This window comes from Gobio gobio (assembly GCF_949357685.1).
Source record: "Gobio gobio genome assembly, chromosome: 20".
In the NCBI taxonomy this organism is placed as follows: Eukaryota; Metazoa; Chordata; class Actinopteri; order Cypriniformes; family Gobionidae; genus Gobio; species Gobio gobio.
Window position 1 is genome coordinate 42,876,579 of NC_137113.1, and position 23,960 is coordinate 42,900,538.

Consider the following 23,960-nt stretch of genomic DNA (forward strand, 5'->3'; position numbering starts at 1 on the left):
TGAGTTTCTATAATAAAGAAACAGTAATATTATAAATGATTAGAATTTATAACAATAATTACATTGTTACCTGTGAAGTCCTGACTGATTTTAACACTTTAACATGTGCCCACCACAAAATTGGTACATGATCATCCAACTAGCCTAAATATAATGATTCTTTGTTTTTGATACATTTCTTGGCTCTACATGTGGAGGCCAAAACCTGTTATACCTGTTTCTCAGTCATGTGCAGGGAAGAAGAAAATGATTGCTCAAATTTGTTTACAATGTCCCTTCAACCCACACAGCAGTATTAGATGACAAATGTAGGCCTAATATATGCAAAAGCCTAGTAGCTTTTATGGGAAACAATTAAATCAATGATTTTTTTTTTTTTCAACCACAATGCAGAATTGAAGCCTAAATAGACCACGAAGCTTCACTGTGTAGTTTAGATTACACAAACTTGTATTCATCAGTCTACTAACACCTTGCCCTACCAGTGCTACCACATTCTCAGAGAAATTCCCGAAACAAAACATGAGAAACCAAAACTGCTAGACGTGAACAAGTGGGCGGGCGAACGCTCCTGATTGGTCAATGTAGGACAGGTAGGAAGACCCTTTGAAGAACGAATCTCGGTTAATGTTTGTTTCTTAAGCGAAACTTCCGACGTCGTAGTATCCACGGTTCACCCTACTTCGTCGAGAAAGGCAGTGAGTATTTCTAGTAACATCAACGTTTTAAAGAGTAGCGTCGATCTCCACTGAATTATCAACAAAGTTGGACATTTCTGAAGACGCCACGGAATACAGGTGTTTTGATAAGATGCGTTGCTCCTCATGTTGTTGGACTGCCTTTGTCATATTGATTGGTAGGTGCCCAACGTTAGTTATTTTTCCTTCTAAAAAGAAACTATATGTTTTGCTAGTGGATTAATAATTAATGTTGGATTGTAACTTTTGTTCTGCTTTATGTCGGGCGCCATTCAGGGTTATGGATGGGCGAGGCTCAAGGTAGGCAATTGACCTAATTTGTACTACGTTGTGTCTGTCAGAGGGAAACATTAGCTCAAATCTATACTTAAAACATGATTATACCAGTTTATACACTTGAGTATATACTTAAAATACGCATTAAAGTGCGTTCAAAATTGTACGTTTGTAAAATAGATTTTGTGTGATACATTTATGATCTTTTTAAGACCCTTGTGTGTGTGTGTGTGTGTGTGTGTGTGAGAGAGAGATAATTGTTTTGTGAGAGGAAGGCAAACAAGTCAACAGAATCAATGTCTTTGTCTCAGAATGTGGTCGGCCACCAATGATGAACAGGATTGTTGGAGGCTCTTCTGCGTTAGATGGTGCTTGGCCTTGGCAGGTGGATATTCAGGTAAGAATGGCGGGCAATTAAAGTAAAGCTTTGAAAAACTGAGGCAGAGTTCACAGGCCTTACATAAACATATAGCCTACATTCCCGTAAATCAGACAGCAGTGTGACAGCAAGGTCATGGAATGCACAAACTGATCAGATGTATTCATTTAAAGCAAAATCATATATTTTTTTTATCCTCATACACATATTATTCTATAATAATTACACATAATTTGACACATTAAAGGGATAGTTCACCCAAAAAGGAAAATGCAGTTTTGAATTTCTTGAAAACATGTATGAATTTCACTTTTCTGCTGAACACTAAAGAAGACATTTTGAAGAAAATATTTTTAGCCATAGTTCCATAGTCAGGTTAGGTGCCATATTGAATTCAATGCTGAAGAAAACAAGGCTGTGAGAGACTTATGTCCAGTCCAAATACCCACACTTGCTGTCTTTGCACTTGACCACTTGTCTTCTTACATGACGCATTTCCTGTATTTGGCTCAAGTGTTCAAGTAGGCTGCAAGTGTGTAGTATAGTGTTGCAAAAAAAAAGTGTTTGCAGAGCTTTTTTATTTTCAATACTTTGCGTTTTAAAGTAAACTTCAAAATGTCTGTTCATTAGTCGCTATGTAACTAACAGAAGACACAATTTTTTAATTGTAGCGCTTCTAATTAAGTGATGAAAAGCAGTTGCAAATCTTGTACAAAATACTGTCTTTGCACCAATAAAATGCGCAACACTGTTTTACTACCAAATTATATGTAATATCGAATTAATTTAACTTGCAGTAGAACGTTTTCCTTGACACCTCGCGTTATACGCTCAGCCTTGAATACCGCTCCAAAGGGTAGCGGTTTAGTGTGCATTTTTAAGACATGGCACAGTCTTGTGCACTTACCTCCTGTCGCGTGAACGCGCTCTCAAATGGCCAAAACCGCAAGTGTGGGTATTCGGACAGGGCATTACAGTCTTTACAAGCACTGTATAAAAGTCCTAGATCACATGATTTTCATAACTCTCACCTTTCTTTTGGAAAGACGTTTCGTCAGCTGGACAATTGGATATGTTGTTAAACAACAGCAGAATCCATTGAACGCACAGTACTTCTATCCCTCACAGCCTCGTTTTCATTCCTGTCAAAAATGTAATATGGCACTACCTTAAAGGTCCCATGGCATGGCATTTTTCTATTATTTTATAATGTTTCCTGAGGTGTACTTATATTGTTAGTATGACTTTTACATCATAAAATGTCATAATTTAGAAATAAAAGACATTTTTTCTATACTGCTGTTTGCCCTGTGGCTGAAGACCCTGCTTCAAGAGGCGTGTCTGCTGTGAGACTTCAGTAAAAACGCCCACTGTTGTGATTGGCTGACATCTTTGCATTTTAAATGAGCGGAGGGGGCGTGGTTTAACGAGGTCTACGAGGCACGAGCAGGCACGAGCTGCTGCCAGAGAGACGGATGGACCTGAGTTCACTTCACATCAGTTCTCAGCATGTCTGAACTGTTGTAGTTACAGCATATACTTCAGGTTATTAGTCTATTTCTAGTCGGAGGGGCTGTCACTCATGTCAGAAAGTTAGTAACTTTAGTAAATTATGGATCAGCGCTGACTGGAGACGCGAACCGTTTAGAACGATTCAGTCCGATTTGGTGAACTGATTCGGTTCACTAAAAAGAACTGGTTCAAATGAAAGATCGTTCGCGAACCGGACATCACTAATGTATCAGAGACGGAGCTCAGCGATTGCTAACAAAGTTATTTATAGTAACTACTGAGTTATGAGAGCGCTGTCAGTCAGCGCGAGTTTATTGTGTTTGTATCTGAGAGTTCTGAATAAACACGAGTCCCAGTCACACCGAGTCCGTCTTCATCATTATTACCAACTTTGTAACACATGCAAAGTACCATTACAGCTGTCGAGATGAACGAGTTAAAAGTAAGTGTTGATAATAGCATTATTTTTAAAATAAAATAAAAGCATCAGTGACGCGCGTTGAGTACACAGCGCAAACAAAGACACAACAGCAGTAATCGAATGTAATCCAGTTTATTGTGGGGCTAGGCTGGCTAGCCCGAATATGCTCACGCTAACCCCCCTTCTGCTTAATCTCACGCCGCGTTTGGTGCCTCCGCTGTGGGCCAGATGCAGTACTGGGGGTCGGGGATGTTGAAGGCCACCGGCCAGTGCAGCCCGAGCTTCGGCGTGTGTGAGGCCGATGTTGAGCAGAAACTCATGACTGTATGCACATTTTAGAACCGATAGACGCGACGAGGACGTACAAAAACACTGACTCACAAGATAGAAAACACGAAAACACCGTTCTGTCTGGAGAGAGAGAAGCCGCAGCGTGTGCATGAATAATAAATAATTAGCTACACATCAGAAATCATTGATCACAGATCAGAAGGAACTGAAAAAAGACTTCTGTTTTCATTTGTACATCCAAACACTGAGAAACTGCCAGCGTTCACTCGTTCACAACCCATGATCTCTCGAGCGTTTGCATGGGTGTGCCAGATTCTCTGGGCGGAGGAAAGGGAGGAAACCGTTCCTGCTTGGACGTCAAACCAGGAGACTTCAGGATTGGCTCGTCTGGCCTGTCATTTTCTCAAAGGCAGAGAGAGACAGCCAGAACTTGGGTTTACACCGATCAACATTTCTATCCACTTGGGGACAATATTCAGGCTGGGGGAACTCATATTAATGTTGAAAAACCTCATAAAATGAAAATTTCATGCCATGGGACCTTTAAGGTCTATTGTCTGTCAAATCTGGTTTCTTATTGATGTCCCCCTGATTACTGGTTGATGTGTACATTTAGACTAATAGTCAAGGACATGTGTGTGGAGGAACTATCATCGCGGAGAGCTGGGTCTTGTCTGCTGCACATTGCTTTCCCAAGTAAGATGCAATGCACCTTTTTAACACCAATTGAATACGTGTTTGATAAACAGTTACATATATAAACAATTTCTCCTCCAGCCCTAATGACATCTCCTCCTACATCATTTACGCGGGCCGACAGCAGCTGAGCGGTTGGAACGCAGACGAGACGAGCCATAGGGTCCGACGCGTGGTGGTTCCGTTGGGTTACACAGACCCTGAGCTCGGTCAGGATATTGCTCTAGTAGAGCTAGCCACACCTGTTGTGTGGTCCGACCGCATTCAGCCTGTGTGCTTGCCATATGCCGGTGTGGAGTTCAGCAGCGACATGAAGTGCGTGATCACTGGATGGGGTAACATTAGAGATGGAGGTGAGTACACTTATCTGAGGGTGTGTGCACACTTCTAGTTTGGTTCTTTTGGTCCGGATCAAAAAAAGAAAATAATACATTTAGTCCTGGTTCACTTGGTCATTTTTAAGATCGAACCTAAAAATACAACAAAAAACGTATTTTGTGACAGATCCAAAATAATGCTGTGTGCTGGGCTAAATGCGCTCGTTCGTTGTATGTGTGCATCACTATTTACACTGGTTAAAAAAACATCATGAACCACTATTTGCTCAGCATAAATAGCATCTACCTTTTTTACACTTTACCACTGCCATAAAGTCAACATTAACTGTTGTTTGCAAGTCATTTTATTACAAAAAAATTTGGCTTGGTTCGGTATTGGACAGAATTAAACCTAGTAGATGAGGGAAAAGGTGATCTAAATGTAAAAATAATATAACACTTATTAAATATATAATACTTATTGATAACTGATATGGTACTCATATATTGTTCATCCCTGCTGTTTACTTTCTTAATGCACATTTCTGGTCTTATTGTGCATGTGCACAATTCATTGGTGCACATTATTACACCGGTAATGCACATTTCTGGTCTTATTGTGCATGTGCACAATTCATTGGTGCACATTATTACACCGGAAATTCCCAATCTCATATTAAAAATTCTTTTCAAGAGTTTGGGTTCTGTAAGATTTTTGAAAGTCTCTTCTGCTTACCAAGGCTGCATTTATTTGATCAAAAATACTGTAAGAACAGTAATATTGTGAAATATTTAGACAATTTAAAATAACTTTTTCTATTTGAATATATTTTAAATGTAATTATTCCTGTGATCAAAGCTGAATTTTGGGCATCATAACTCCAGTCTTCAGTGCCACATGATCCTTCAGAAATCAAAAAGTTGAAAACTGTTGTGGGAAAAAATGATGCATTTAAAAAAAAAAAAAAAAAAAAAAAAACTTTTTATGAATCTTTTTTCAGGACTAATAATAAGTGTAAAGGCCGTGACACACCAAGCAAATGTAAAAGAACCAACATGACAGTGACAAAAGCCGATTGTGTTTTCACCTCGCAACGGTTGCATCTGGAACAAAAAGCTTGGTTTGAACACATGCAACTAGCATGTGCATTCTGTGTCTGCGTGTAAGGAAATAACTGTCAGGTATCAATGTTCTACATTCGTCATTCAAAAAGAGAAACCGAAACTAGGACTGCAGATATACAAACCGTAAAAAAATCTTGCTTGCTTATCATTTTGAATATCAATCACATGGATCACTTTCTTCATTCCTGGCGGCTCATGTTATGCAAATATTTGTGCACTCTGGAATACTCGGGTAAGATGACGTAAAATTAGAATGGCCCCTCTGTCTGTGCCGTCCTGACTTTGCTCGCTTTTGTCACCTTTGCATTTATTGACTCATTTGCTAAACTGAATGGCCTATCAGGCCGATCTCTGTCACTGACAGCTCAAAGATGTGTGAAACAGTCACACCACAAAAATAAACCCGATAGACGGCTTGGTGTGTCAGGGCCCAAAAAATAAACAGCATTTATAGAAATCTTTTGTAACATTGGCCCCGTTTCCACCGAAATTACCCAGAACAATTTGTCCCAGGAACTTTTTTTCTTTTTTTTCAGGACGTGCTGCTGTCTGCGTTTCAATCGCAGTCTTAAAGTACCGTGAAGATTTAAGCAAGGAACACGGCAAACTGACGCCGACCAACTAGTGGCAACCAAAGCAGACTGCTGAGTTGGCTCAACATCCGCTCGACATTTGTCAGCCAGTAGCACGTCCGTTCTGCGCCTGCGTAAGAGTAAATAGCTTTCTGTACCACCTGGTGGCAGTAGTCTCTGTTTTCGTTATTCAAAGCGGGAAACCGGAAGCTACCCTGTATAGCCTATATATACCCTATAAACAAAGCGCACCTCATAATCTTGCTCACCATAGACGGTCACTTCTGTTTGTTTATTTTCTTGTGCACTGGTTCGCTAGCAGAACAGCCAATCAGAACGATCAGATGGCCCGACTGACCGACAAGTGCCGATGCCGATTCAACATGTCGACTCGGCTGAAAAATAGCCGACGAGGAGGACCAACGTCAGCCGACGGTGCGGAACACACCGAGAAAACTGCCCGATGGCCGACCGTCGGCTTGGTGTGTTCCAGGCTTTAGTCCGGTGACGTAGGACTGCGCGCGACTTTACAGTTTCCACTGGATTTTGTCCTTTGCAAATAGATTTATTAAAGCCCGAACCTCGTCGTTGGCTTTTTTAACTCCATTTTTGATTCGAATAGCAATCAGGTCTTACTGCACGCACCGTGTCCGCAACTGACTTTTTAAAAAAAGTTGTTGAAATAAAATGTATAAATAAAATGCTGTGTCGAGTTGATCTGCGTGAACCAAGGTTATAATCATTAACGAAAACGAACGAAAAAACGAAAGCTAGGTGGGAAAAAACGTTGACGTTAACAGAAATAAAAAATAAAAACGAGGCATTACAAAAAAAACGATAACTAAACAAAACTGTAATGTGTGTTTGGCAAAACTTAACTAAAATAAAATCACACACACAGCCCCTCCCCTCCGTGCACACCGCGTCTCCATGAGAACGAGTGTTCGACGTTGAAAGCAAGTTCGCGAAAGGTTGGTATCTTGTGAACACCTTTACACAATCACACATTAAAAAGTGATATAAAAATATTTTTAACTCTGAATATAATTTTTTCAGTGTGTTAATGTCGACCCGAGAAGCGATTGCTTCTATAGAAAGTCAACTAGTCGCAAGTTTGAGGTAAAATGCACTTGGGTTGTCAATGTCAAAACACTATATAAGCTGTGATTCATATTTTAAATAATGTTATGTCAATTGTTTACTCTTACACTGAATGTTTGCTGGTTCAGTCCAGATGAGTAGGCTATTGTATAGGGTAAATTTAGAATAGGGTATGAAAACTGCTGTGGTATTTGTATAGGTTTAGCTCAATTTAGGTTTAGCTATATATTTGTATTTTAGCTCAAAAATGGATTAAATAAATGCGGTTCATGTATGTCTTCTTTAGTCTGTTGGCTCTTTAGGTTTTTTAATGGCACACATTTTGCACTTACTGCGGAGTGTTGAGACGCATACATATCTGATAAGATATTTACATATCTGTGCCCATATGTACATTTTATGTACTGGTTTTATTTTTGAATGAATATTTTCTAAAATTGTATGATGTTTTTGTTGAGTTATTATTACACAATACTTTTTCTGTCCTTTTTGAATCTTGCCCCTGACAAATAACCCAAATTACAAAAAAAGACTAAAACTAAACTAAGCTTTTTCAAAAAATAAAAACTAAACTAGCAAACCAACTTTAAAAACGAATTAAAACTAAACTGAATTTGAAAACAAAAAGTCAAAACAAAATAAAAACGAATGAAAAATGCAAAACTATAATAACCTTGGTGTGAACTCAACCAATCAGGATGTTCAACGCCCAAGTCCCACCCCCGAAAGTTCCTGAACTTTGAAAAAGTACTACCTCGTGAGCAGGGCCATTTTGAGGGGGAAATATTTACCCAGAACTTCATTTAGACCCTGGTTCCTGCGGTCGAAACACACGAGCACCACCCCAAAGTCCCTAGATCCTGGGGAAAGTTCCTGCGGAGTAAACGCGGCTCTTTAAAATGTCGCTTTCGATCAATTTAATGCATCCCTGCTAAATTAAAGTATTAAATTCTTTCAAGTTTAGTATCTGTGTTTTTTGTGTGTGTGTGTGTGTGTGTGTAGCATGTTCTCGCCACCTCACTGTGTATAAAAGGGGGCACAAAAGAAATTTCAAACGATTTAAATTTTTCAGTGCATCGTCTTATATTTTCTCATTTCTTTTAGTTTCTCTACAGGGGGTCGGGCTATTGCAGGAAGTCCAACTGCCAATCATTGACTCAAAGACTTGTCAGGATATGTTTTTGACAAACCCCACACAGAATGTTGACATCCGCTTTGACATGATGTGCGCCGGCTTCCAAGAAGGGGGCAAAGACTCCTGCCAGGTGAGGAGCATTGAGTGCTGGTGTATGACATACAAATGCACCTTATTTGTGCATTGCTAATGTTCATGATATCTTTCTGTTCTCATGTGTCTTGGCTTGGTTTTTCAGGGTGACTCCGGTGGCCCTCTGGTGTGTGAGATCAGTGATGGTAGTTGGGTTCAAGCTGGAATTGTGAGCTTCGGTCTCGGCTGCGCTAAAGCAAACCGACCAGGAGTCTATGCCAAAGTGTCCAGCTTTAGTAACTTCATCCAAAACCATGTTGGAGGAGTCCAGCTCAAGAGCGCATCGAGTCACAACTGGGCCGACCGCATCATGGTGCTCATCAGGACTCTAACTCTGCTGGTATTTGTACACCTGCTGAGATAGACGCACATTGATCCGTGCAGAGGCACAAAGCCCACCCCAAAATACCGTCCTACATAAAGCGAGATTTAATACCCTAAGTGGCTTTTTAATCATTTTTTAAACACCTTCATATTATGTAGTTTCCAATTTAGTTTGTTCCAAAGTTACACAGACACACGGAATAAGAAATAAAGAGAAAATTGTTTTTTACATGCTCACTTATTATAATAATCATTTAACTATCTAAAATGTGTGCAAGTGTAATGATTAACACGGAGATGATTAAACTGCACAAATGCTAAAAGAATTTCAAATCCTCAAAAAAACAGATGAACAGATCTGATATACAGATGTATAACTGGACACTTAACAATTGAGCCAACCTTTTGCACAGTGATTATAAATGTAATTTACCTTTATATCAGGACATGTAAAAGTTTAGCTTGAGATCAATTAGATGTTTACAGTTTTAATGCTTTTCTAATCAGCAAGTTGTATTTTTGTATCTCTTGGTGATTGTTTCCCTGAAATATTGTAAATAAAAATGTGTAATTTTAAAGTTATTTTTGTATGCTTATTTATGGTAGAGGTAAACATTACTAACCAATCCTATCATAACTGTTGCCGTCTGTCATTTCTCAGACAAGCTTCTATGTTGTCTAATGCAAGTCTATGGAAGATATGTTTTAACTCTCTGGTGGCGTTAAAAAATGTATACCATATATACACGCACGTCGCACGTGTATATATGTATAAACACACACACACAAACATATATATAGTGTGTGTATATATATATATATATATTACACACACACCATACATACATATACACACATTATATATATATATATATATTATTTATATGTATATGTTTGTGTGTGTGTAATATAAATATATAACACACACACACACATATATATATATATATATATATATATATATATACACTCACCTAAAGGATTATTAGGAACACCTGTTCAATTTCTCATTAATGCAATTATCTAATCAACCAATCACATGGCAGTTGCTTCAATGCATTTAGGGGTGTGGTCCTGGTCAAGACAATCTCCTGAACTCCAAACTGAATGTCAGAATGGGAAAGAAAGGTGATTTAAGCAATTTTGAGCATGGCATGGGTGTTGGTGCCAGACGGGCCGGTCTGAGTATTTCACAATCTGCTGTGCAGGCTGGTGGTGGTGGTGTAATGGTGTGGGGGATGTTTTCTTGGCACACTTTACCCTTAGTGCCAATTGGGCATCGTTTAAATGCCAACTTTTTCAAGTTTACTTTTTAAAAACGATAATCTGACAAATGTTTTCATTAAAAAGAGGCCAAACTGAAATCTAGGGTCCGTTCTTCATACCTCGCTTAATACATCTGAGATGATTTGACCGATCCCAGATCTTTTAATCGTGATAACTGATCTCTGGCTAATTTGGTTCTTCAAATTAATTTGTGGATTGGACTAAAATATCTGGATTAAATTACTGCGCGTTCTTGTGTTCCCTGAAGAGGGCAGATGCATCGATACTCGAAACCACGATCAGTGATGCAGCGATTGGCTGGCGGCAAGACAACGTAATGACATCATATAATTGAAAAAGCCAGCTGGCAAAAAACTTCACAAATTACACAAAAAAAAGACCACACGACCAAACCAACATAAAAGTTATAACAGATAAATGATAATGTTTTGTTTTTTTAAACATGATTCCCAATTATTTATATTCATGATTTTATAGTATTTTGACACCCTTTAAATTTTTACAAGGTTGTAATTAGCAATTCGGTTAATTTTTTATTAATTTTGAAGCAGATTTGTTACGTGACTGCATTAATTAAAATTTCTCAAGGGTCAAGACCAAGTTCTGTGCATCAAGCCATCCCATAATATCCGTCACCACTCAAATTAATGCGCTGCTCCGAGTAACTGTACAGCATGTGTGTAAGACTGCGATAACATTATAAAGTAATTATTCTATCAAAAATAAATCTCAATCAAGTGGCTGTGTCTATAGTATTATACACAACATTATAATATTTTCAAATACATTTTTATATTGCCCCTGGTTCAGTAAGGAACTCTTTTAATAAAGTAGCAGTGGTTGGGACAAATTTAAAGTATCAACGCTGCTTAAAAAGGTGCAATCTACTCCTGTTTACATGAAATACTTCCTGCAGGTTTAAGTTTACAGACCTGTTGCTATGACAGCAAGTCCAGGATGAGCGTCGAAGAACCAAACAATCCAAGATCATGCCAAATCATCAACAATCAAATCCAGCTGAGTTAGCGACGTATGAAGAACGGACCCCTGTAATCTAAAGAATTCAAGATTTAAGACCCTGTAAGGTCTATGCTCAAAAAGTGAATAAATGGATTATAACATCTGCATAAATATAATTTAGTACCATAAAATACAAACTATTAAAAACATCAAACTAAAACATAGTACATTTCATTGAAAAAAAAAAACCTAACTGTAATTTTTGACTGACATGCGAACAGTACCAGAAATGATCAAAATTATAATAGTGACACAAGGTAGAGAGGAAATTTCCCAAATCTTGAAAAGTGCATGATGCAACATAAGCACCTACAAGATACTAACTTAACAGAATTGAGTTTGTGTATTGATTCAGTGTAATGACTTTTAAATGAGGCTTCTCATTTTTCGTTTTACCGTGAGAAGCTTTTGACTTGATCTATCATCGCGTTATTGCGTTTGACTTAACCGCTTTTTTATGAAAAACAACAAATAGAAATGCTCTGCATTACCAAAGGGGCGGGGCTTAGTCAAGGTGAATTTGCACATTACTACCAACTGTCTTCTACATGCAAATAAACAGAACATTGCAAAAGAACACGACAATATCCCTTTGATAGCTTTATTCAAGACAATACTTTTTTTCATTGCTGGTGTAAAACTGAGCAAATCTGCATGTTGGTGCAGCAAGTGTCACTATTTTCTACAAGGCATTCATGCAACATCAAATGAAATGGTTTCTACTCTGCACTACATTCTACAGTCTCCAGTAATTATGCCATTGTGCTCTGCTTCCCTTATTGTGTTTCATCACTGTAATACTGCTGCCCTGCTGGCGACTCCTACTGTAGTGTACTAGAAAATAGCTTTAAACACTGGTCTGCTAAACAGCTGCTATCTCACTGCTGTCGGCTTGAATGTTCTTTAAAGTCAGCTGGTGAATCAAATGGCACTAGCACAGCTGAAGCGAACTCTTCTTCCCTGGATCTGAATTACTTTATGATGGCACTGAAATTCCGAGAATGGAAATCCCCTTGAGAACCGAACAGCATCATACTTTAACGTTGGCACAAATAAATAATGTATGTGAACCCATTAAAAGATAAAGGCACTTTTCTGGGTAAGACCTTAATAATTTGGAGTCTCAAAGATATTCTCTCTACCGACTCTAGGTCTGGTACACTGGTAGACAATACAGGTATCAAGTTCCTCTGTTCGCGGCCCTCAACCGGTTCTACAAGGAGATGGAGAGGAAATGCATGTACTGATCAGGTGTCAGGAAGCGTTGAGTTGTCGGAGAGGATCATGGGAGATCCGAGCTGGAGCTCTTGCTGAAGTGACTCCATGTCAGCAGGGGTCATGCGGTGCACCTCGAGCCAATCGGAGAGCAGGGATGCCGACAGGGGGGCCAAGTCATTGTGGCTGATGAAAACAAGAAAGGAGACCATTGAAAATGTACATGTATTTACTTGAATGTATTTAGCAGACGCTTTTATCCTAAGTCAGGGCTTTTGAAACTTTTAGATGCCACTGACACCCAAATATGAACATCTTCGTGTGAGGGACCCCATCCTGAAATTTAAAAGACATCTGTCTTTTATAAACAACCAATTAATACACTAAAACAAATTTATATTATCTAACATTAGTTTCTATTAAGTTACTTTATTATATATCTTTTTCACTCACTATTAATACGTACTGTGAAATGTATCATTAATTTATTTAAATCAAAATTGTATTAATTTATATTTTATGATTTTATATAATTTATTAATTTATTTTCATCTAATTTATTTATAGATTTTTACATTTTATAAGTTAGTTGAACATTTATTCACACACACACATATTATATTATATATATATATATATATATATATATATATATATATATATATATATATATATATATATATATATATATATATATATATATATATATATATATATATATATATATATATATATATATATATATATATATATATATATATATATATATATATATATATATATATATATATATATAAGGGCTGTCAAAAGATTAATCGCATCCAAAATAAAAGTTTGTGTTTACATAATATATGTGTGTGTACTCTGTTAATTATTATTTATATGTAAATACACACACAAGCATGTATATATTTAAGAAAAAAATATTTTTATATATAAAACATTTATATTTATATATATTATAGATTATATAAATGTATATACAGTATATACATGCAAATATTTCTTAAATATATACATGAATGTGTGTGTATTTATATATAAATAATAATTAACAGTACACACACATATATTATGTAAACACAAGCTTTTATTTTGGATGCGATTAATCTTTTGACAGCCCTACTATATATATATATATATATATATATTTTTTTTTTTTTTTTTTTTTACATTTATGCATTTAGCAGATGCTTTTATCCAAAGCGACTTACAACTTGGGGGTACACACAAAGCGATTGGTCATGAAGAGTCGAGTAAGCGCAACAAGTGCCTGAAATACTGAGACCGTGTACATTGCTCAGTGTAGAGTAGGAGGAGGAAGAGGAAAGGAAGGTTTTTTTTTTTTATGAGGTTAAGTGGTCACGGAAGAGCTGAGTTTTTAGTTGACTTTTGAATGATGTCAATGATTCTGCGTTTCGATGGCGTTGGGAAGATCGTTCCACCAGCTGGGAACGTTGAATGAAAATGTTCTGGAAAGGGAATTTTTGCCTCTCTATGATTGTACCACAAGCCGTCACTCCTTAGCTGAGCGAAGGCTTCTGGTGGGGGTGTGGATTTGTAGAATGGAGTCAACGTATGCAGCGCCTTAACCCTGATGCGCTATATATAAATAATGTTTTTTCTCATATGTTTGCACGTTTATTTAAGCTAATTTATTTTAATATTATATTAACATTTTTATTTTATATTCACATTTTTATTTTAATCTCATTTATTTTTAATTTTACATTTTTATCATTTGGTAACATTCGATCATTTATTTATTTATTTAATCTAATTTATTTGTTTACTTAATTTTTTTATTTATAATAAAGCTAATTTAATTATTTACTTATTTTAATAAAAATAAAAAAAGTAACATCTTTTATCATATTTTAGTTTAATAACTTATTTATCTTATACATTTATTTACATTTTTCATGGTTTTTCTCTAAAATTTTCCACGGCCCCCTGGACCCCAGTTTGAAAACCCCAGTCCTAAGTGACCTACAATACAGGAGCCTAAGCAGTTCATCATAGAGCCAATAATATGCCCAGTATGTACATTAGAGTCAAGCATTGTAATTTGCAGTGACGTACAGCTCAAAAATAGAGTGTGCACTTTGCAGTCACTGAGATTTGAACTGACCTTTCCCTGAGGTCGGAGTGCTGGAGTTCGGTAAGAGACTGAGCGAGGAGGTCATCGAGGTCGAAGCCTACACCGTATCCAGCTCCACTGCCTTTAGGGGTCACTGAGAAAACCGGTGGCAAAATGTCTTCAACCTGGCAGGGAAAAGGACAACGTTAAGATTAAAGAGGAGTATGAAACAAATGAACGAGTTCAGAATCAAATATAAATCTATAACAAATATAGTGCAGTGTGCAAAATACTGATTATGTTTTCCAAACATAACGGAGGTCACATATGGAAGCCGATTTCTATCACAAAGTAAAAATAAAAGGTAACTGCAACTTTATTTCTCCTAATTGTGACTTTATACTTTATATCACAATGTGACACATATGTCACAATGTTTTTTTGCTTTATATCAAAATTAAAATGTTCTTGATTATCCTGAGGTAGAAACAGGCCTCAATAAATTTGTGAGAGCAAATAAGACAGAAAAATAATAATAATACATGGCATGACCACTGGGGGGCTACAGGTTTTAAAATAAAGTTTAAAAATAAATAAATAATATATAATAAAAAAAAAATTATGCATGGCATGACCTTTGGGAACTACAGGGAAAAAAAAAATATATATATATAATATATATATATATATATAATATATATATATATATATATATATATATATATATATATATATATATATATATATATATATATATATATATATATATATATATATATATATATATATATATATATATATATATATATATATATATATATATATATATATATATATATACTATTTAATTTAGTTTTTTGTAAAAAAAAAAAAAAAAGAGAAAAAATAATGCGTGGCATGAGCTTTTGAGGGTTATAGGTTTTTTCAATAAAAATAAAAAAAAAAATACAATAATGGCATAATAATGGAATATAATAATAAATAAATAAACAAACAAATATAAGTCAAACCAAAAATGATTCAGACACCAGATATAATGTTGTACTAGTGGGTGCAAGACACTATAGTTCATTTATGTAAGTGAGGATAGCAAAATAAAGTCAACTGTGACATATTATACCCAAAAAAATTTCATACAGTGACTACCAGTCAAATTTATAAATAATTTATATAATTTGGGACCAAAATTATTCCGACACTTTGATCTGACCATGTTTTGCTGAAGTGTTTTTTCTTTAATTGCCTTTTACACCACAGACTGAACAAAATGAAGCATTGCTTGGTCATTGGTTGACCTAAATTGGTATTATCTAATTGTGTACAGCTGATTGGTTGATTGTAATCCATTACCTTTCTATCAAAGTGATCTGACATTATCAAGATGAATTTGTTCTGACACTCTGAGTTCTTGTCATATTTTATTACCGTTTTCTAAACTATAGCGAATAAACTGTGATAATGTGAGAAAATGTCTGAATAAATTTTGGTTTGACTGTATATGACATGGATTAATGTCCATAACCTGAGTGGTTGTCCGTGTTTACTAAATAAAGGTTTGTTAGATTAAGTTTAAAGCTTGTTGGATTGTCTATTTCTATGTCATACGATGGCCTTTTGAATTAATACATTTAAATTATTATATTTATTTGTGTATAATAAGACCCTCAATTATGGCTTGCGGTCAGTGTTTACTTTATGTCTAGCTCATGTAATATTTTGGAGCAGAGAAAAAAAACCTACTAAATACTAAAATACTACACTATACTATTATAAATAATACCTATACTATTGTAAACTATAGACCTTTCCGTGTCATTTTAAGATTTGACTCGTTTCCATTTATTTTTCAGGCCTAGAAATATCAATTTGAAATGTTCCTAATGGTTCCAGGTTATCCATGACCGTGATAAATCATTAACTCAAATTAAGTGTCACTTTGAGGACAGGTGTCACTGTCATCTGGCGGACATTGAAACTGTTCAAAAATAACAATAGAATTCATACGCTCATATAAAAAAATATTAGTCCAATATTATGGCTAAAACTTCACCTGTGACTTTGAGAGCTGCTGCGTGACCGTGTGGATATCAGGGATGCTGTTTGTCGACTGTCCCGTGTCAGTGAGACTAAGGCAGGGCTGAGCTGCGGCTCCTGGAGGCTGTTTTGAAGGGCCCTGTGAATGAGAGCCGTTCTGTCTGTCTGCCAAAATGCAAAGTTTCTCCAGGGCTTGACGACCATCGCCGGTCTCTGGATTTGTGCTGGTGTCCGAAACGCCGATGCTGGGGTTCAGGGCTGGTGGTTTAGTCATAAAGGGTTCCAGCGGCAGCAGCTGGATGTGAGTGTTGGACTGCGGGACGGACTGCGGGACGGGCTTCGGCTGGGTTTGCAAGTGCGCAAAGCCCGTGTGAGGAGGATTGTTCAGTTCTGGTGGAGGTTGGTGGGTTTTGTGTGAAGATGTTCCTGTCCAGTTCTCAAGACCGGTGAACATTGTTCCGACACTCAGAAACTGAGATTTTAATATGTTGTTTTTGGTAAAGGCACATGGGGCCGTTACCACACCTAAACCTCCAACACTTCCGCCTCCTCCTACTGCAACTATACCAACGTCCCCATTCTGAGCTGGACCTAAAGAGACGGGTGCTGCATCACGGGTCGGAGTTGGATGGAATATTCCAGCTGTGACACACTGTCCCATTTGAGGCAGCATTTGTGGCACTTCGTTGGGTTGTTTTGGCGGCACCGATTCTCCCCCGACTGAGTTTGTTTTTATGAGGTTGCTTCCTGTTGCTGGCTGGATTTGGACTGTCTTACTCTCGTTGGTTTTGGCACCATTGGTTTCTGCGGTCTGCGATTTGTCCCCTCGGTTGTCCATCATTCGCCCCCAGCGCTCCAACAGCTTCTTGTCGTTGTCACTGAGTAAAACGCCGCCCAAAGATTCTCCTCGTTTCCCCTCCTTTTTCTCCTTCTCTTTCAGCTTCCTCTTGCGCTCCATAGCACGCTCCTGCCTCTTCTTCCGCTTCTCTTCCCTCTCTCGTTGTCTCTCCTGGGCCGTGACTGGCTTCTTATGCTCTGGACCAGAGTTACAGGAGGAGAGTGACGAGGAAAAACCTCCAGAAGCTCCTCTAAGTAAATCTATACCAAGAGCTGCAGAGCCTCCATCTGGGGAAGAAAGAATCAGCACAATGTCATCATGACCGTACTTGTCATTTTAAAATAATATCACAAGACAAGTTCAAGTTTACAGAATTTTCTCTTTGGGTTTATAATAGTACTCTAATGGTGGGAAGAAAAAAAAAAATCAACCTAACAGAAATAGAAACTAAATATCTACCAGATCAAATTGGACGCATAATATTTATATAGTATAAATAAAAAATATAACATATGTATAAATATATAATATGAGTACATATATAATATAGTCCATACGTTTTCTTATGGCTGCATTTATTGGATCAAAAGTACAGTAAAAACAATATTGTAAACTATTATTACAATTAAAAATAGCTGTTCTATTTTAATATACACCGATCAGGCATAACATTATGAGGTGAAGTGAATAACACTGATTATCTCTTCATCACAGCACCTGTTAGTGGGTGGGATATATTAGGCAGCAAGTGAACATTTTTTTCCTCAAAGTTGAAGTGTTAGAAGCAGGAACAATGGGCAAGCGTAAGGATTAGAGCGAGTTTGACAAGGGCCAAATTGTGATGGCTAGACGACTGGGTCAGAGCATCTCCAAAACTGCAGCTCTTGTGGGGTGTTCCTGGTCTGCAGTGGTCAGTATCTCTCAAAAGTGCTCCAAGGAAGGAACAGTGGTGAACCGGCGACAGGGTCATGGGTGGTCAAGGCTCATTGATGCACGTGGGGAGCGAAGGCTGGCTCGTGTGGTCTGATGAAACAGACGAGCTACTGAAGCTCAAATTGCTCAAGAAGTTAATGCTGGTTCTGATAGAAAGGTGTCAGAATACACAGTGCATCGCAGTTTGTTGTGTATGGGGCGGCATAGCCGCTGACCAGTCAGGGTGCCCATGCGGACCCCTTTCCACCACCGAAAACGCCAACAGTGGGCACATGAGCATCAGAACTGGACCACGAAGCAATGGAAGAAGGTGGCCTGGTCTGATGAATCACGTTTTCTTTTACATCACGTGGATGGCCGATCTGCTGCTAACATCTTGGTGCCAGATGCCACAGCACACCTTCAGTGGTCTTGTGCAGTCAATGCCTTGACGGGTCAGGGCTGTTTTGGCAGCAAAAGGGGGACCAGCACAATATTAGTTACACAATAATGTTATACCTGATCGGTGTATTTTAAAATGTAATTTATTTCTGTGATGCAAAGCTGTATTTTCAGCATCATTACTCCAGTCTTTCATCACTCTAATATGTTGATGTGCTGCTCTTTTTTCAGGAGTCTTTGATAAATATAAAATTCGAGCATATAATGTTTATATACAAAATATATACATGTTTTTTTTCCTCAGTAAAATTGATCTTTATGCATGAGTTAGATTTTATAATTTAGGAAGTGGCGTCCTCACATGGGAATCATATCTTTGGGTCTGTAGCATCAAAGTTTGTAAAACTCTGTGGCCTGGTTTCATAGAAAGGGCTTAGATTAAGCCAGGATTAGGTTTAAGATTTAAATAGCTTTTATAAACATTCCTTAGGAAAAAAAACATTACTTGTGTGCATATTTTACGATAAGCCAGTGCAAGATGCTTTCAGTTTAGACAACTCAAACATGCATTTTAGTCTGGGACTAGACTTAAAGGGATAGTTCACCCAAAACTGAAAATTAGCCCATAATTAACCATAAGTTTACTTGATAAAGTTTTAAATATGGATATTTTTCTTACACAAACGCATCGATTCGCTTCAGAAGGCCTTTATTAACACCCCGGAGCCGCGTGGAGCACGTTATTTGATGGGCAGATGCACTTTTTATGGACTTCAAAAATAGAGCAACTATGAATCCAATTCTAATGCTTGGATTAGCCTGGACTTTTGTAATATTACTCCGATTTTATTTGTCTGAAAGAAGAATGTCATATACACCTAGGATGACTTGAGGGTGAGTAAATTATGGGCTAATTTTCATTTTTGGGTGAACTATCCCTTTAAGCCTTGTCTGTGAAACCAGGTATAAATGTGAAGAAGTCTACGGCCACACACACACACTGCAAACTCTCTCACCTCGAGCCTTCTGCCTTAGTGCTGACTTAAGCAAGGCAGCTTTGAGAGCTGCTTTTGTGTCTTCTGAAATTGCTCCCTCTTTTTTTGTACCTTCCACGGCTGGCGCTTTCCCTCCTTTTCCAAGGGAACGAGAGAGGTTTTGAGAGAGCGACTGAGCTTGGGACTGTGTGAGAGAGAGTGAAGGGATAGACTGGGGAAGACTTGAAGTGGGCGGAGTATGAGAGTTGGGATGGGATGGAACCATTTGTTTGGGAAGAGAGTGATTGGACGGGACAAGCTCGTCCTTTGTGCAGTCCGTCACTGGTTCAGTAAAAGGCGTGTCCTTGTCTGTGGGAGTGGTCAGATCGATGGTTTCAGGCTGGCCATCGGAGTTCGCACTGAGCATGTCCACATCCTGGCAGCTTACCGGCTGACCCAAATGTGGCAAAATCTGACCGAGGTGATGTCGGGCTTGAAACGAGTTCACATTCGCTTGAGTTTGAGTACCGTCAGTCTGTTTGTAGTTGAGATTGTGCTGTTGGCAAGTTTGTGCTGTATCAGTCAGGTTTTGAGACTGTGGAGCCGTGCAAAGGGTGTTACTGGAGACGCTGACCACTGCAGATCCAGAAGAATGGAGTGGTTTAAACTGGATCTTCTTCCTAACCACCTGCTTCTTCTTATGGAAGTCCCCGATTTCTTTTAGTATAGCTTCTTTGATTTGTTCTTTGCCCATGGGCTGCCGGTCGAACTCAAAATCGAAGGCGGGAACACACACCGGCTCGTCGTCCGGGTCGTGGTACTTAGCGAGGTAGGGGTGTTCTAGTGCCTGACATGCACTGACCCTTTCACGAGGGTCAAAGCGGAGCATCGCGGCCAACAAGTCCAGCGCATTGGGCTCAGCCTGTGGATACAGCACTGCAAGAGGTTCTGGCGCTTTTGAAGGGAGGCTCCGCACATAAGAGCGCACCCGGTCCGACCCTATCGAGCTGATGATGCTCTCGGGCGGCGTGCCCAAAACCGAAAGAATCAGCTGCAGCTGATGCACATAGTTTTTCCCCGGAAACATCTGCCTCCTGCCGAGCATCTCGCCAAAGATGCAGCCCACAGACCAGAGGTCGATGGCCAAGCTGTAGTGGTAAAGAGACAACATGAGCTCAGGAGCGCGGTACCAGCGGGTGGCCACGTACTCGGTCATAAAGGAACGCGACTCTTCGGAGTGGGACGCGCTCAATCCGCGTGCCATGCCGAAGTCACCGATCTTCAGCTCGCAGTTTTCATTGACCAGCAGGTTGGACGGCTTGAGATCGCGGTGAATGACGTTGGCCGAATGAATGTATTTCAGGCCCCTTAACAGCTGATACAGGAAGTAGCGTGTGTGTTCTGGAGTCAGAGGTTGCCGGGAGTGAATAATCTGATGCAGGTCGCTCTCCATGAGGTCAAGAACCACATACCTAAAGAACGAGAGGCACTTTTAGCACGTCATATACGAAGAGAGAATATGCATTGCATGCTGCTTCGTACTCAAACTTACACTGATTTGAAGGCCGAGTGAGGGACCACAGGCTGGAGGATATCTTTAATGGCGATGATGTTGTCGTGTTTGAAGTGTTTCAGAATCTTCAGCTCTCTCAACGTGCGTTTGGCATTCGTCACGACCTCAAATGCATTAGGGATCTTCTTTATTGCCACCTGCTGGCCTGAATGCACAAATAGCATTAGATTTAAAGGACGTATGAACTGACTCTTGAATAAAAAAATCCTATATTATTACATAAGAGGTCATTTTTTTCAGGTAAATCCTACACCAAATTATTTTCTCTGTATGTATTGTATAACAAAAACAAAGATGGAGCTCAAATTTGTAAAATATTAAGAAAATCCCTAATTTCGGATTGACATACAGGTCAGAGAACATGATTACTTGTGTTCCTTTACTTAATCTTTTTTTTTTAACGTTAAATTCACAGCCCTAAATATAATACATTATCTTGAAAATATACTTATTGCATTTTAATTAACAGCAAATAATTCCCTGGTGATAATAATAACAATAATTATTGTTCTTATTAATATTATAACTACAACAGTATTACTTTTAATAATACATAAATAATGCTGTGATAATAATAATTACTGTTGTTGTTACAGAATTATTAATATATTATTATTATATATTCATAATATTGTAATAATAATGTTGTAAAAATAACAATAATAATGAATTCTAACATCAGAGATTAAGTCTAATTATTTTAAACCATAGACATGCATTTTAGCAAAAATATACTACTTGCATAAAATAAGTACAAAATATACTTATTGCATTTTAGTAAACAACAAATGATGTATCTGGTAATAATAATAATAATAACAATAATTACCGTTATTATGAATAGTATTGTTTTTTACAGAGTGATTACAACATTATTAATATTATTATTATTACTACAACAACAACAGTATTAGTTTACAATACTAAATATAAATAATGCTGTAATAATAATTATTATTATTGATGTTGTAACAGCATTTTTAATATAGTATTATTATATATTAACACTGTTGTAATAATAATACTGCTGTAATAATAATAATAAAGAATTCTAACATCAGAGATTTTGTCTAATTATTTTAAACCATAGACATGCATCTTAGCAAAAATACTGTATACTACTTGCATAAAATAAGTATACACAAAGTACAGCAAATAATGTCCCTGACAATAATAATAATAACAATAATTATGAATAATATTATTATTATTACAACATTAGTAATAATTATATATTATTATTATAACTGTATTAATATATAAATAATATATCAATAATGTTGTAATAATTATAACAATTAATTCTAACATCAGACATGTAGTCTAATTATTTTAAATCACAGACATGCATCTTGGCACCCTCACCATTGTCTCTTCTTCGGGCTGATGAGACCACACCATATGCACCTGTGCCAATGGTCTCAATAACATCATATTCATCGCCAACTTCAAACTTCACATCTAAGGAGTGGGCTTTGAGCAGAGCCAAGTTCTTATCCGCAACAGTGCTTGTATCTGTTACAATGGATGTGTCATCGCCAGGTTGAGGGGGTCCTTCTGTGACGCCTCTGTGATGGTTGCTGTCGCCCTCTGAGGCTTTTCGGGCCGGCACTGCTTGAGTGTCATTTGTCTCGTCCCTCTCATTGGATGACATTCTGAAACAAAACATTCAGAGAAAAGTTTCAAGGTCAAGACTACATTTTACTTTCTTTTCACCTTATTTTAATGGACTTCTCTTGGACAATATCGAAGTGCCTGACGGTTAATGCACAATCTAACTATACTTTCCTTTTAATCAGTAACAAAACAGACAATAATTTACAGTATGTTTTAAAAACAGCACCACTTTTGTGGAACACGTTCTTTTAACTATTTGCTTGAAATAATAATGATAATAACAAAATCCCAAATATAAAAACAAGCTTTGTGTATTTAATGTTTTAAGTAACACAATAATGCAAGGTGCACACAGAGGTGTGAGTAGTTCAGGCGTGAAACCATAAACTAACAGAAGCAGACAATGCTGATCACATATCTTCATAATGGGGATAACATCCTACAGGTCCAGCAGGGCGTAGCTGCCGTTTGTAAGCAATTAATCCTGCTTATTTGCCGCAGGGGCGTGAGAGAGACTACTAGCCCAAAACAGCTTTTAAAATTATATATTTACCCTTTCTTTCATTTTATGCTAGAGCAAATAAAAATAAAAGCAAACGTTGGGTTATGAAATCGGTAGCAATTACCTGTTAATATATGGAAGCAGTGGAAATTCGGAGCGGTTCTTTCAAAGCATGTCTATTCTTCGCTATCACGAACCACCGTTTTACTTCCTTGTATTCTTCCGTATTGTGTTTGAAAGGCCGCCAAAGCTACCAATCGAACGTAGGCTTGCAAAGTGGATTAACCAATGGGATTCGAGAACATGCTCGAGGGGCGGGCTCTTTTGAAGTGTAGAATAGGGTCATTCTTTGGGCGGCGTCGACACTACACTGATGAAGTGAGTGTAAATAAGAAAGACGCGCACTTGCTTTGGCATGTTAAACTACGACATAAACATTTATAAATACAACAATAGAGACCCAAATCTGCCTAAATTAAAAACAAACAAACAAACAAACAAACAAACAAACAAATAAATAAACAAAC

The 23,960-nt window shown here is 37.6% G+C and overlaps 2 protein-coding genes across 2 annotated transcripts; one reads left to right on the forward strand and one right to left on the reverse strand.

The window, feature by feature from the left end:
• Positions 1 to 440: 440 nt before the first annotated feature.
• Positions 441 to 9,560, forward strand: LOC307143683 (serine protease 33). The gene is made up of 7 exons (XM_079845425.1): positions 441 to 856; positions 975 to 998; positions 1,286 to 1,371; positions 4,194 to 4,273; positions 4,355 to 4,626; positions 8,493 to 8,653; positions 8,762 to 9,560. Exons 1-7 carry the CDS (start codon positions 811 to 813, stop codon positions 9,017 to 9,019), a joined length of 927 nt encoding a protein of 308 aa, XP_079701551.1. The 5' UTR covers positions 441 to 810; the 3' UTR covers positions 9,020 to 9,560.
• Positions 9,561 to 11,873: 2,313 nt separating this feature from the next.
• Positions 11,874 to 23,662, reverse strand: mapk7 (mitogen-activated protein kinase 7). Its single transcript, XM_079845420.1, has 7 exons — positions 23,558 to 23,662; positions 22,680 to 22,969; positions 21,294 to 21,459; positions 19,784 to 21,213; positions 16,632 to 17,740; positions 14,633 to 14,766; positions 11,874 to 12,687 (listed from the first exon to the last, which is right to left on the reverse strand). Exons 2-7 carry the CDS (start codon positions 22,966 to 22,968, stop codon positions 12,534 to 12,536), a joined length of 3,282 nt encoding a protein of 1,093 aa, XP_079701546.1. The 5' UTR covers position 22,969; positions 23,558 to 23,662; the 3' UTR covers positions 11,874 to 12,533.
• Between the last annotated feature and the right edge of the window lie 298 nt (positions 23,663 to 23,960).

Excerpts from the sequence above, each read along its gene's own strand:
- LOC307143683 (XM_079845425.1), top strand. The coding sequence starts at position 811 with ATGCGTTGCTCCTCATGTTGTTGGACTGCCTTTGTCATATTGATTG. Across the intron at positions 999-1,285 it reads ATGGATGGGCGAGGCTCAAG|AATGTGGTCGGCCACCAATG; the intron begins GTAGGCAATTGA and ends TCTTTGTCTCAG. Across the intron at positions 1,372-4,193 it reads CTTGGCAGGTGGATATTCAG|ACTAATAGTCAAGGACATGT; the intron begins GTAAGAATGGCG and ends GTGTACATTTAG.
- mapk7 (XM_079845420.1), bottom strand. The coding sequence starts at position 22,968 with ATGTCATCCAATGAGAGGGACGAGACAAATGACACTCAAGCAGTGCCG. Across the intron at positions 21,460-22,679 it reads AGCCCGAAGAAGAGACAATG|GCCAGCAGGTGGCAATAAAG; the intron begins GTGAGGGTGCCA and ends TTGTGCATTCAG. Across the intron at positions 12,688-14,632 it reads CACTCCGACCTCAGGGAAAG|CCACAATGACTTGGCCCCCC; the intron begins GTCAGTTCAAAT and ends TGTTTTCATCAG.